This window comes from Ambystoma mexicanum, chromosome 4q, assembly GCF_040938575.1.
Source record: "Ambystoma mexicanum isolate Mex_15411 chromosome 4q, UKY_AmexF1_1, whole genome shotgun sequence".
NCBI lineage: Eukaryota > Metazoa > Chordata > Amphibia > Caudata > Ambystomatidae > Ambystoma > Ambystoma mexicanum.
The window spans coordinates 1,224,971,564-1,224,986,502 of record NC_090928.1 but is presented as its reverse complement, the minus strand read 5'-3'; the positions used below and the strand labels follow the sequence as shown (position 1 = coordinate 1,224,986,502).

General features: G+C 45.7%; 1 protein-coding gene across 1 annotated transcript in view; it reads left to right on the top strand.

The window, feature by feature from the left end:
* Positions 1 to 14,939, top strand: part of RSPH9 (radial spoke head component 9) — a 160,916-nt gene that overhangs the window by 71,902 nt on the left and 74,075 nt on the right. The window contains exon 4 of the mRNA XM_069608775.1: positions 11,877 to 12,023. Coding sequence (XP_069464876.1) covers positions 11,877 to 12,023 — 147 coding nt within the window. The remainder of the gene's footprint in view (positions 1 to 11,876; positions 12,024 to 14,939) is intronic.

Sequence of the window (14,939 nt, the reverse complement as noted above, 5' to 3'; positions counted from 1 at the left end):
AACAAACTGCATATCCCCCAAAATAATGCCATAAGAGCTGCTCTCAACATCTCCAAGTGCCTTCACATCTCTGACAATAGGCGGAGTCTACATTGGTTGCCAATAGCACACAGAGTATCTTAAAACATTACCAGTTTTATTTTTTTATTTTATTGTGTTTAGTTCGTTTAACAAACTTTTACAATAGCTTTACATTTACCAATTTTTTTTTACAATGTTTTATACAATTTCATATGTACAGTTAAAACAATTGAGCTCATATTTACAATTATAACAAGTAAGCATCTCTTATCATATTCCTACTATTTCACAGAAATATTTAATATTGTCGCATTGCCAAATTCACTTCATCACTGTGCCAATGCAGTATGATACAAACCATATCTATTAAGTACACCAGGATAATCCGAAATTTAATCATTATTCATCCCACAATTCAAATATATGCAAAATTAATTTTTTAAATAATAACCAAGACCCAACATCCTCCTCTCCTGTAGTTATTAACATGCTTTTGCAAAACGCAAATGAAGTCCGCATGAATATCCGTTAGCCTCATCGATACCGAACAAACTTCTTACTCGACACATACGGTCTGAAATACCCTATTCCCTCATTTGAAGCAGGTTTCTCCCCCTTTTTCTACATATCAGGCATACAGGTTACAGGATACAGAACTTTTCCCTAGGGGTCAGCTAATCGCAGATAACTTTTGCTGTAGTTCTACATCAATAATGTGCAATAGACGTACCAAAGCTAGAACCAGCGTGACATTTGTCCCCACATACAGCCTTGACTCACAAGTGTCTTGCCAATCAAGCACCCAATTACTTAGCATGCAGATTCGTCCAACGTAGTTCTGATAGGCCGATTAGAACCAGCGAGGCTAACTGTCTCTCCATACCACGTTTCAAGCTGCAAAAATCAGGCAGTATCAGTTTCCCAGTCCTCGCTGCAATACTCTGGAACTCACTTCCAAACCCTCTGAGCTGAACCATCCTTTCCTGCATTCAAGAGCATGGCCAAAGCCTGGTTGAGTACCCAAGACCAGCCCGGCACTAACATGCTCACACCCTGCTTACCTGGTACCTGGTTACCAATCTGTCAGCTCCCTATTGAGTTTATCAATTTATCTGTTTGTAAACTTCTGCCAGCGTCTTTTCCCTTTGTTTTTGTACTTCATTATGTTTGCCCTATTGTTAAGAGTTGAGAGTTGTCGTTCATACTGCTATGTACCTTTGTACTACTGTTCACTTAATCTATGTTGTAACCCAAATTATGCGCCCGGATGCCCTTGGGCCAGGTGCGCTTTATAAATAAAGAAAAACAAATACATTAATTGTTCAGACAGACTCTTGTGAATTTGAAATTGGAGCAGTTTTAGCACTGCTAAACTCAGAAGGGGTTGAACCACCCACTGCCTACTTTGGCAGGTGACCGACAAAAAGAGAAAGAAACTTGGCCACAATTGGGAAGAGCCTGATTCTCAGCTCTCCAATGGCCTCAGTAGGTACTGTCACCTTGATGTTGAGCTAGAGCCTTAAGGATTTTGCTCATCAATATTTGGCTGGGGGCTTACGTGGAAATGCACTCTGCACTAGTGTGCAAGTCCAAGCATTTTTGAGTTCTATTATGCCAAAGGAGGTCGGTTGTTCCTTTCAGAACACTAGTGTGCAAGCCCAGGCTGTTTTGCCTTTCATTATGTGTTCCTTTCAGAAAATGAGCTCTGCTAATTAGGCCTCACTTTGTAATTGCTCCATGCTGTGAAAATATAGGGCATTTGTGTTCTCTTCACTGAGCCCTGTTTACTGACATACCAGCAGCTGCCATGTAGTTTGGCAACATTGCAGACTAACATGTGCATTCCTGATAACTGCCTGCTGCAATTCCATTTTTTAAATGTTTTGTATTTTTTTCCCTAGTTTTTTTCCTAGTTAATTCCAATATCCCAGGGCTGCTTTTGACAGTGGGAAGCCATGATTTAAATGTTATAGAACTGTGTGCCCCCAAGGCCTGCTATCAGTATTGCTAAATATAAAGAGTGGCCTATGACGGATGGCAATCCATTTGTCTTGGAAGCAAGACGACGCAGCGCAACACAGGTTCAAATCCTGTTCCCGTGCTTAGAAACCACTTGTTGGTTTTAGCACGTTATAATATTTATTTATTTTAATTCTTATTACGCGCCATATTTGAAAAAATACAGTTCTAAATTGTCAAAACCATCTAATATAATTTTATAATTGACTAGTTTCCTGTGTCCCCTACAGCTGTCAAGGATTTTGTGTATTACTGTCGCCTGGCTTTATCTGCAAGAGGTTTGGCCTAGCCTGAAGGCCTCATTTGTTCCCTACCGGGGAAGGCTTGCTACCTTCCCATTGTAACAGGACATACTCCCTAGGGGGTAGGATGGGAACCAGTACTTCAAAGGAAGTTCTGTCAGCACATTGGTATGGTATGGTATGGTAATAGATTTATAAAGCGCAACTCATTACCTATGAAGAGGCATTGAGGCGCCGACAACATTAACAACAACACCAGGTATCGGGCCAATTATCAGGCCCCTTTTTTGGGAACAACAAAGTCTATAGCCTGCGTCGACTCAATGTGACCCGAAATAGCTCGAAGGAAGGGCAGGAGATTTTTCCATAATTCGGGAGCGAGAAAGCCAAAAGATGTGCCGCCCCATCGCTGATATCCCTGCGGCACTACCAGCAAGTTGGCCGAAGATGATCTGAGCTGTATGCCAGGGGTACAGTATGTTAAAGGAGCGTGAATAAAAGCAGGTCCATTTTGATTAAGTGCTTTGTGAACCATACATAGTGCATTAAATTCAATCCTAATGGCCATGGTTAACCAGTGCAAATCTTTAAGTTCTGAAGAGATATGGGCCTATCTATTAAGGTGGAAAAGGAGGTGTACATCCACGTTCTGTATAAACTGAAGTTGCCATATCTTTTTCTTTGAGAGGCCAAAAGATATGGTGTTGCAATAATCAAGGGGGGTTGAGATGAAAGCAATACAAAACTGTATCCGCACGGGAAAGCTGAAATAATCACGAAGGCGTTTCAGAGATTTAAGTGGAAAAAATGAGCTGCTAGTGACTATGTTAATCTCGGCTGAGAAAGAAAGGTCAGAATCAAACCAGGCCCCCAAGTTTCAAACAGATGAGATTGGGGTAGGACAAATGCCAAACAAAGAGGCCAAACGTTAAGCCTGCCCAGTTCTCCTAAAGTTGGAGGGATAGATGTCCTCCGAGAGAGATTATGTTTGCAAAACAAGACCTCGGTTTTGTGAGAATTAAGTAATTACCGATTTAGCGACATCCAAGATCCAACTTGTTTGATACCTTGAATGGGGTCTGACTCAATGCCATCTAGACGAAGAACAAGTTGAGTGTCCTCAGCATACAGATGCAAATTTAACCCGGTGGAAAAAACGAGATCTCCTAAAGGTTTCATGTACAAATTAAAAAGAAGTGGACTCGGAGATGAACTCTGTGGAACACCACAGGGAATGGATTTTGGAGAGGAGATGAAACGGGACAGCGAAATCAGGAGGAATCGCTCGGTCAGGAATGATTTAACCCACTTCCAAGATGTTGCCCGCACGCCCATAGACAACCTAGAAGAATGTTGTGCTCCACAGTGTCAAATGCCGCTGACGGCTCCAACAAAATCAAGACTCCAGTGTGTTAGGGAGTTTTACTAAAGTGTACCTATGGTAGGACTGTTGAAGATTCACTCTTAGGATTACAACTCTTCAACTCTTAGGTTTGACCTGAACTATCCAAAAGGTCTGGTAGCAATGGATGAGCGTGCAGGCTAACTCTAGAAAGAAGGACTGTAGGTAAGAACAAAGATCTCAGGTCACACATATATTCAAGAATACACTTTTAAACGGTAGTTTATACAAATGTTATTTATTATGAACACTAAGGTAACTAACACAGTATTAGAATTGCAGGTGAGTAAACGTTTTTTTTTTGGGGGGGTTACCGCCCCAAACCCCCCCCCTTTTTTTTTTTTTTTCTTTTTCAATTATTCCCTTTCACCCACAAATATTTATTTAATTTTTAAACCCCCCCCCCCCCCCCAAAAAAAAAACAATTTTTTTTTGCGATGAAAAATCCCGGGGCAAAAGAACTGTATACCGAGTAAACATATTCACATATATATATATATATACAGTAAGACTTGTATTAAGCATACTTGGCTCAATAATAAACTCTTAGATGATAAACAGGTAATATTCAGGATAGCATTCAAGTTTAGCAAATCACTTCTTGTAACCAACATTAAGTAGTACAACACAGATGCTGGCAATACTTTTAGTCAGCCTACACTTTAAAGAGTCTCGCAGTCAGAGGAGGTACTGGGGGACCGTGGCCCCTGGATGGCAAAATAAAAGAAGTCAGACACTGTAAAAGATATGAAAATAGCAAGTTTCTTCAGTTTTGCAGGTAGGTAAAATGTTTAGTTAAAAGCTGGTTCCCAAAGGATCGATGTCCGTAGACCTGGGGGAACAGAGTTGGGTTGTCCACCCCAATGTGTCTCTAGATGCTCAGGGGGAGTCCGATTCAACAAAGCAGCACCTAGGAGCAGGACAATACCTTTTATGAAGAAAGAAGATGTCAGTGGAGGGTCCGCAAGGTGTGGCGACAGCAGCTGCTGGTTGGATTCTTGGCCTGGAGGCTGAGGAAAGAACTTTTGGCGGGAGCAGACGGTCAACTTCTTGCAATGGGACGCCCAGCAGACGATCTTCATGATACTTGTTTGTTGGGACTCGGCACAAGCACGGTTGTCGCATGGCAGGCTTCTCTTTTTCTCGATCCCTGACGTGGAAGGGAATGAGTCACTGTAAGCCCCGCAGGATGCCCACGAAGTTCCAGTCGAAACCGCGCTTCAGCAGACGATGCACAGCAAATTGGTCCAGGTCCTAGAGTACTGGGGATTTGCATCCCAGACAGTCACAACTCCTCGAGGGAAAGCTCAAAGTGCAAGTTGTCTCGATACTGGTTGGTCCTCCAGTCCATGGGAAGACGCAATCCGGTCTGCATGTTCCCTGTCGCTTAGAAGAGGAGGCTGAAGCTGTAGCAGTTACTCAGCAGTCCTTGGCGGTCGCTGGCTTATACCGCAGACGTCCTTCTTCTTCCTCAGATTTTTTGTTCCATGGTTCGACTCTCTCTTGCTGCTCCAGGATCCTTGCCTTTATGTAGGAAAAACGGTTGTAACATCCAATCACCATTCAAGCCTTACATGTAAATCTGGGGCCTGGCTTGTCCAAAAGGACAGCCAGTCTCCCAGTCCAAACTGGATCCATGGAGCCACACTGCAGGACAAAGAGCCTGTCCTTTCAGGCACTCGCCATGGCAGGCTTTCGCATTGGATTGGAGCCCGCCAAAGACAAAAGAACTACCGGGACCTCCCCCACCCAGCTAGGTAGAAGAAGGCTCAAGAAAGGACAAGTCATCATTTTAGGTCAATAATGACTCATGCGTCCCTTACTGCAGCTGCAATAGCAGCATGTGTACGTTTCACAAAAATCAGTAGAAAACATCCACCGACACCAGCCACTCAGGTGCACTTGTCACTGTAACGAGAGAGTTACAGGTGAAGTGGAAAAGTGGATACCGTGTATCCCCTCAACTCTCCACATAAGGCAGGTGTGATGATTCCACAAAATAAGTCAGATCGGGCAAAATGTGTCCACTTGTCGTTGGTAACGTGTGTTATCACAAGGAAACTTAAGGGCAGCTCAAAGAGCTCCTAGCAACACTGCATAGAAAGTGCTGCTTGCTGCAATAATACATTGCAGATGCCATAAAAGTTGGAGGAAAGCTTGACTCCAAAAAGATCTAACCGAAAGGGTTGAAAAAGGTTCCCCAAGGTAGAGTAAAAGACTGAGTGAGTGTGGAGGAAGGTTCCCACTCACTCAGGAGAACTGATCAAAAAGCAAAGAGTCCAGCAAAAAAGTGCTGAGGGACTCACAAGTGGGGACAATTACTCACAAAAATTAGATTCTACATTACACAGTGCCTCAGAGTCCATCCATCTTTTTAAACATCATGGCCTGTTGTAACTACTGAACCTGTGATTTGGGCGGGACGAAAGCCTGCTTGAACTTCATCAAGCCCTTTGTTTTCCTCCGCAAAAGTCTGAATTTGATGTGCTACTTCACCCTCCAACAACTTGGCCATCGAGGGTAATTGGGAGATCTGCGATAACTTTCTGGACAGGAGGGGTCCAGAGATGTTTTAATGCTCTTTTCAGTGAAATGGGTATAGAACTAGAGAGCAGAGTTTGGTTAATGATAATACTAATATCCGTAGATATACAGGGGCAAATGTGTTTCATAAGATAAGCAGGACAGCAATCAAGGGGCGACCGTGATGGTCTTCGCCCAGCCATAAGATGGAGTACAGACTTCTCTGACAGCTCCACAAATGTGGTAACACTGAGTACCAACAGCAACCCCAGACACATGTTTCAGCCTTGTTGGGCCTCATCAGTGAGGTGGAGCTGTGCCACTCTGAGCACAGTAAGCAAGGGGTCTAGGCATTTGTGCAAGGAACTTGGGGTTGGTCACCCAATGTTACCTGGGGAACCCAGACGTGGACCCCTCGCTCACTGTGCTCAGAGGCAGAGCGCCACCTCACCGTTGAGGCCCAACAAGGCGGAAACACGTGTCTGGGGTTGCTGTTGGTACTCTTATTCAAAGGAGGTTTGCCTAGCATTTCGGTGCTGGACTGCCCTTGTGGGCGGGACAAAGACTGATATGCAAATGGATATTCCTCCTTTGTGAAAAGCACAGTGAGCTAAAAGCGATGGCTGCGGACTCTGACAGTGGGTAAAAACCACAGAACAGGTTATCATGCCATGTTCTTTCGAGAGAGGGGCGCCTGCTACCTTTTTTGTAGGGTACGATATTAGGAGTTACGGCTTATGCTTTACGTAATTCACATAGAATTATAAACATTTCCTTGCTACTGTTCGTACTGATAGAAGACTGCTGGCAAATATCTTTTTTTTAGATAATTTGATATTTATTTTTGTAGCCAAGTACAATAATTGGTCCTTGAGGGAAGATGTCTGTTTCTGCCAGTGACGTTCAAGAAAGCAAACCATCTGTTTAGACTTTATTTCCTCGTGGTACCAGGGGATAAATATTTGTAAAGGTGTCTCCATATTTCTCACTTTGGCTGGAGCAAGAGTCTACGAACATCTGACGTTTGTCATACAAATTAGATCGCATAGAACAAGGATTGGAGAATAAACCCACCTCTGGATTTTCTTTAGATAAACCAGAGCAAGTCCTTATATGGATCATGCTTTTATTATTACTCCATTTGCATATATATTTCAGAGTTGGACAACCTGATGATAGAGATAAAGGCTGAACAATAGAAATTCTAAAGGGGGGGGCCAAGGCATGATATGACCAAAGAAGAAATAAAGGCCTGTTAACTATAATAGAGGGCATGTTTGTAAAAATACAGGCAAGCAAATGGCCAGCTGAGTGTGTAGAATATTTCACTTTTTGGTCAAAGCCTTAATTATCAAATATGTCGATCAAGTATCCTGCATGTCCTCTATGGGATTCCAACCAACACTTGAGCTCACCTCATATAACTAGTTCTAATTGTAATTGGTTATTTCCAACACGCTTAATACCCACAGGTTTCTAAGCGCAGACCCGTGGATCGAACCCGTGTTTCTCTGCGTCGTCTTGCTTCCAAGGCGAGCATGTTGCCCCTGAGCTATCCTCCCGAGACGTTGAGAACAAAGAGGCACCAATTGTGCAACTTTGTTCGCAATGGTACTCTATAAAACTGGCAATTGGGCCCGGGCGAGGGCATTATATAATAAAATCCAAAGAAATATTGTGATTTAATAAACATTTTAAATTTAAAATATCAGCTGCACCTGGAATATTAATAACTTCCTTAGTCATTTTTAATGTATTCTTAAAAATAATAGCAACAACCCCCTATTTTGCCAATTCTATTTTCTACAACAGCTGAGTAATGCCTGGGGCATAGATAAATGAGGGTGCTTAAAGAATGCTCTGAGAACCAAGTTTCAGTAAGGCAAAAATCCAATTGATAATTAACAATTAGATCATGGATAAGTATACGATTCTTCACAGAGGATCTAGCATTAATCAATACAGCACATGGGGAAGTCAGACCAGGGGTATAATTACTGGAGTATCTTTGGTCAGGAAGACATGAGAGGGGGAAGCATGGGAGTATAGTGGACCTTAGGAGAGGATCAGTCCCCAGACAAAGGATATTACTTCTTGGACATGTTTTGGGCCTGCCCTTTCCTTTGCCTTCTCCCAACGTCCTGAAAACAAGGCACTCTATGAGCTGACATCAGAGGGCAAAACTCTTGTCATCACACATGAGATTGGTCCAATTACTAAATAAGTGGGTGAGATCTCCTCCTTGTGGACTCAAAAAGAAGGATTTCACTGGAACCTTAAATGGGGTCAAGATGAGAAATTCTAAGGAGGGAGGAAGGCCTGCTCCCCCCGCCCGGCCCCGCGCCCCTGCTCACCCACTTCAAGGGAACATTTGGGGAGACACGATGCTGGAAAGCTTAACTGCTGCTGCTAAAACACTGGTTTCCAGGGCTCTGCCCATTGGAAGGGGCACACCTGAAAGTGTTCTCTGGCAGCCTACCTGAATGGGAAGAGCAGAAGGACTTACCTTTCCTCCTAGACCCTGAACAGTGCCCTCAGCAATCCAGGATCAAAAGGAGCAGTCTTGAACTCTGTTAACCCTCTTCAAACTGCTTTTGCGCTAACTTGACCTTTCTAAAGTTATTCTTGAACTTCTACAAGTGCCAACGGAGCTGCCTTTGACATTCAACACTTTTTGCACCACTATGAGCCGTTCACTTGACGTGCCTTTCTTTATTCTATTTGTAAGGCGCACCAAGGACCCTGAGGTTTACAGGCACACATAAACTGAGACAGAGCACACAACACAGACAAAGTGGAACATTCCTGGGGAGAGAGAGGTACACAGTCTAGATACACTGATCCCGGATCTTAGGTTCATAGCCGTCATCAAAAAAATAACAGGGTTTTAAGCCTCTTTCCGAGAAAAATGCTGTTGAGCCCATTTCTGTGCGGTCGGGCGGAAGGGCATTCCATGCCATGGGTGCGGCTATAGCAAACGCACCGTTCATCGCCTTGCTGGATTTGCAGCCTGGCATCTTCAGCTGATTGGTCTTGTTAGTGTTAGACCTGAGGAGCCTTACACTAGGTTTCTCAGATAATACCTCACTCAAGTAAACTGGCATAGATCCGGCACAGCATTTGTGGGTGATTGAAAGTAGACAATGAATCCTGTCCTCCGCTGGGGGCCAGTGTAAACCACGTCTGGCGTCCGAGATGTGATCTTCCCGTTTAAGTCCAGTGACAACTCTCACTGCACTATTTTGATGGACTTGGAGGCGGTTGCATTCTAATTCGGGGATGTAAATTAGTAGACTACTGCAGTAGTCTATCTTTGACCCCACAATAGCCCTTGCTATTATTTCAGAGTTCTTTTGTGAAGTGAATGGCCGGAGGTGAGCTAGCAGCTTTATATATTAGGCTGATGAAGAAACTAGGCTGCTCACATGAGCTTTCATGTGCAAGTTCTGGTCTAGTACGACGCCTAGTGTTGTCACTTTCTACTTTGTCATGATATTGCACCCCGCGATAGAAAAACACTTGTAGTCCGGCCCTAACTTCCTTATTTTATTCTCAGTCCCTACTACCATCAGCTCTGTTTTTTCTTTAAGTGCTAGCCCATTCTGCATTTTCCAAGTCTGTTTACGGTCATATACCTTGTGAATGGTACTTTCATCCTCCAGAAATATACCTGTTAGCGGGATGACACATTGAGTGTCGTCCGCATAATTAGTAAAAGCCACAGCATTTTCCTCGAGAAGAGTAAAGGCATTGTATAGAGAGGGTGAGAAAGCAGCATCCGGTGGTACACTGTATGCTAAAGGCACAGGTATAGCTGCAGTGTCCTCACTGCACACTCTACTCCATCTATCACTCAGGAAAGAGGTGATCCAGAGAGCAGCGTTATCTGAGAAGTGCGCCACTGCCGTCAACCTAGTGACCAATAAAGCATGTTCCACCAGGTCGAAAGCTGCGGACAGATCCAACAGCGTGAGCAAGGTGGGTTGACCTTTATCCATGGAATCTAGTAGCCTGGATTTAATGTCCAGTAACAAGGTTTCCGTTCCATGACCCGGCCTAAAACCTGATTGCCATTTATTTAAAATCATGTTTTCATTCAAATGAGCGGATATCTGGATGTAAGCCACGCGATCTACATTCTTTAAAAGAAATGGAGTGTTGGTGATAGGCTGGTAATTGGCTGCCGTATTAGGACACAGTCCAGGTTTCTTGAATAATGGGGTGATCCAGGCAATCTTAAGCCCCCCTGGCACATGCTTTTCCGCAAAGGAGGCATTAACAAATGTACACACGGCACTGATCAGGATAGGGGAGCAGGTCTTTATAATCATTGCTGGGCAGGGATCCCCATTACAACTAGTAGATTAAGGTGCTCAGTAATATTTACCATCATCTCGATCGTCGCTGTTGCTGCCGCACCATTCTATTTGACCCATCCAACCAGCTTACGGAAACTCTCAAGCCGTATAACCACAAGGATGTGTACATGTCCCCTGTTTCCAAGCTTCCTTTGAAGCTCGGACCGGTTTCCGCTTGTTGAAGAGCACGTTTGCCTCCTGTCCAACTGAATCAACAGTTTGAACACTAATTCGACTCTATGGAAAGCACCTAGATGCTTGGCTCGACACCACATTGGTTCTGTACTCATGGTCTTGTTTTAAGGGACCTAGTGACAATTAAGGCCCCACTGCATACTGTTCTAAGAAACCGCATTTGAACTTTGCTACTAAGACAATTCTCTTCATATCCAGAGTGCCCCTTTAAAACAAGTCTGTGTATTTCATTACAGAGGGCGTTGTTAGTGTTTTTATTTGTCCGTCCTTTTGGTTTGATGAAGGTCTCCTATTGTTTTCTTTTATAGAACCTTTCTTGTATATTTATTTTATGTGGGTACTGTTGTTGTTTTGAATGCTTCCTGGCTGCCTCACACCCTCTTGAAGAGTCTAGCCTGCCTTCAGCACATGCCACCTTAAATAGGCTAAGCAGGTGTGCCATTCATGTTCGGCCTGTTTCACGTTTGATTGAAGTCGCTGCTGGTTATGTGGCTGTGTGGGACTGAGTAGGGGCTTAAAAACTTCTATATATAAATACACACACACACACACGCTAGATGTTAGTAGAATTCAATAATCGTTTTCCTATTGTTTTTTTTTTACAAATCTGCCATTCTCGTGAATATATGCACGTTTACCTCTGAAATCCCATAAATGATTGTAGTTGTTATTCTGCTCTATAATGCTGTTTCTGCTGTCTTGTGACATTTGCACACAACTCTGTATTCTTTGTCGGTGTATTGTGTTAGCAGCACACTCATGTCCATGGTAGGACCATAGTACAAGCAGAGCAGTGCACGAGTCCAGTGTGTGCTCTCACTCCCTCTTTTGTGCCCTGTCCTTGTCTCTGTGGCCTCTCAAGTTGGGCTCCATGTCCAAAGGCTGCCAGACAGCGTTTCCCACATGCGCGTCTTGTGCGTCGGAGTGCAGCGAAGGTGTGTGTGTGTGTGCAATTGAAGCAAACGTCCAGTGCACGTTGTGGCATGAAGTACCATATGTATACAAGTGTGAATGGTGTTTGCGTTTTACCTTGGCTTCACCAATGAACGTGTGCGTTTGAATGCCTATTTTTGATAACCCCTTGTGTACTCCTATCACATTTTCACTCGTTTGCAGGCTTGACTGTAGCTGAGGCAAAGAAGCTGAGCTCCTATTTCCACTTCACCGATGCCCTGGTCCCCAAGAGCAGGTCCCTGCTGGAGAAGGCAGACCTCGAAGCTTCCATCGACTTCCTGGTCTCGCTGGAGCACGACGTTCCTAAAGGTGAGTGGGCCCGCCCACCAGCACACAGGAGTAGTAACTGCTATGCCAACCACACGGCTTGCAAACCGGGTGCTCCACCAGTCTGAATACTTCTCTTCTAAAAGTGAGCCTTTTTGCAGCGTTTGTTAGTTTAAGTAGCTGCTCGTTTGCATATGTTACAAATCCGTCTATTATCAACCTGTGGCGTAAATAGCTGTATTTTGTAATTGTTAATTTGTTTGTGCAGTGTTACCCCTCCTGGGCGCATGGTATCTCCCAAGCTCGTGCTCCTGTCTCATGGCAGTGACCACGGACTAGCTTGAATAAAAAGAATGAGGGGCCACCCGCTCAGGAGTCTTCGAAGTAACTGAATATTGTGCTGTGTCGTTATGCATAGCTGGCTGGGGGCCTGCCCTGCAGGGCCCTCCACCATGACAGTGCCCCTGCAGGGCAACGCTGTAACTCAAGGCTGTCTGCCATGCCTGTAGAGCCCCTGCTGGGCAACTCTATCTGTGGAAGCCAGTGCCTGTGCTGGGCAACTCCGGCGTTGTCTGCTGGTGTAGATCTGGGTGCCCCTTGGCTATGGAGGAGCCCAAGTGCTCATGGGCTACCTGGGTGCCCCCGGTCTGGAGAGGTCTGCTGGGTGCCCCCAGCCTTGATGTCATGTCGGGTGATCCCAACATAAGCAGGGTTATTCCTTATGCGTGATCGCAGCCTATGTGTCTGCTGGGTGCCCCCAGCATGTCGGCTGGGTACCCCCAGCCTTGGTCTGCCTGACCTGCGTGACCGCATGCCAGGCCATAACATTGGTGGCGAGGAGTGAGGGCCCCCGTGCCCCGTTCGGTATGGTGTTGCGTTTGCCATGTGGACAGGAGGAGCCCGCCCGACTGCTGTGGCTATCTGGCGCCTGGTTGCCGGACCCTGCGTGGGGTCTGTGTGGTGCTTCGGTCCCCCCCGAAGAGTTAAGGAGGGACGGTGTGTGGTGTCGGCCGCACAATAATTGAGGCGGCCTGAGCCCCTGGGTGGCTGCTCCAGCGCGGAGATGCGGCGCAGCTATGAAGGAAGGTGGAGATGCCCACCGCGCTTAGGAATAGAGGCCTCTAAGGTAGTAGTAGTTCAGGCCTCTGGAGTAGCAGTATTTCAGGTCTCTGGTGTAGCAGTATTTCAGGTCTCTGGTGTAGCAGTAGTTCAGGTCTCTGGTGTAGCAGTATTTCAGGTCTCTGGTGTAGCAGTAGTTCAGGTCTCTGGTGTAGCAGTAGTTCAGGCCTCTGGTGTAGCAGTATTTCAGGTCTCTGGTGTAGCAGTAGTTCAGGTCTCTGGTGTAGCAGTAGTTCAGGCCTCTGGTGTAGCAGTAGTTCAGGCCTCTGGTGTAGCAGTAGTTCAGGTCTCTGGTGTAGCAGTAGTTCAGGTCTCTGGTGTAGCAGTAGTTCAGGTCTCTGGTGTAGCAGTAGTTCAGGTCTCTGGTGTAGCAGTAGTTCAGGCCTCTGGTGTAGCCAACAGTAGTTCAGGCCTCTGGTGTAGCTAGCAGTAGTTCAGGCCTCTGGTGTAGCAGTAGTTCAGGTCTCTGGTGTAGCAGTAGTTCAGGTCTCTGGTGTAGCAAGCAGTAGTTCAGGTCTCTGGTGTAGCAGTAGTTCAGGTCTCTGGTGTAGCAGTAGTTCAGGCCTCTGGTGTAGCAGTAGTTCAGGCCTCTGGTGTAGCTAGCAGTAGTTCAGGTCTCTGGTGTAGCAGTAGTTCAGGTCTCTGGTGTAGCAGTAGTTCAGGTCTCTGGTGTAGCAGTAGTTCAGGCCTCTGGTGTAGCAGTAGTTCAGGTCTCTGGTGTAGCAGTAGTTCAGGTCTCTGGTGTAGCAGTAGTTCAGGCCTCTGGTGTAGCCAACAGTAGTTCAGGCCTCTGGTGTAGCCAGCAGTAGTTCAGGCCTCTGGTGTAGCAGTAGTTTTCAGGCCTCTGGTGTAGCAGCAGTATTCAGGCCTCTGGTGTAGCAGTCTGGTGTAGCAGTAGTTCAGGCCTCTGGTGTAGCAGTAGTTCAGGCCTCTGGTGTAGCAGTAGTTCAGGCCTCTGGTGTAGCAGTAGTTCAGGCCTCTGGTGTAGCAGTAGTTCAGGCCTCTGGTGTAGCTAGCAGTAGTTCAGGTCTCTGGTGTAGCTAGCAGTATTCAGGCCTCTGGTGTAGCAGTATTCAGGCCTCTGGTGTAGCAGTATTCAGGCCTTTGTTCCGGATTTGACAGCAGCTATGGTGCTAGCTCCCTCAGTACTGATGTCCATCCCTGTCGTTTGAATCCATTGAGCCTATTTTGCGGAACTACCACCCACAAGGCTTTCTGTTCCCAGCCTGCGCACTATACAAGCTGTGGCCTACGTGTAGTATGCCCCTTCCAGTGCCCTTTCAAAGGTGGGTCCACAGTAGTGCAGTGCCCTTTCCTCAATGCCAGCTTTGATGGGTGCGACAATGATTGTTGTGGTGGCTGGCAGGGGAGGTGCAAGATCCTGACAGAAGAAGCCAAGTACTTGAGCGGGCGCCCTTTATACATATTTATAATGCACTTAATACCCAGAGGCTTCCAAGCGCAGACCCGGGGATCGAACCTGTGTTGCTCCGCGTCGTCTTGCTTCCAAGACGAGCATGTTGCCCCTGAGCTATCCTCCCGAGACCTAACAACAAAACGCCACCAATGGCAGCAAGGTACATATAAAACACCACTTCACTGGCCGCAGGCATGGCTATCTACACACATCAGTATACACAGCAAGGGCTATAACAAAATGTGGTCGTGCTGTTCACTCAACTCTTTGCCTACTTATACCAGACTATGCCTAATTACCTCTGATAGCAGAATGCAGCGCAGTCCTACGATAAATTTGGCAAGTTGAACACACAGCGAGTCTCTAGCACTGATACCACCCTACTCCTCTCAGAAGCATTCACATGCCTGACCGCCAAAATT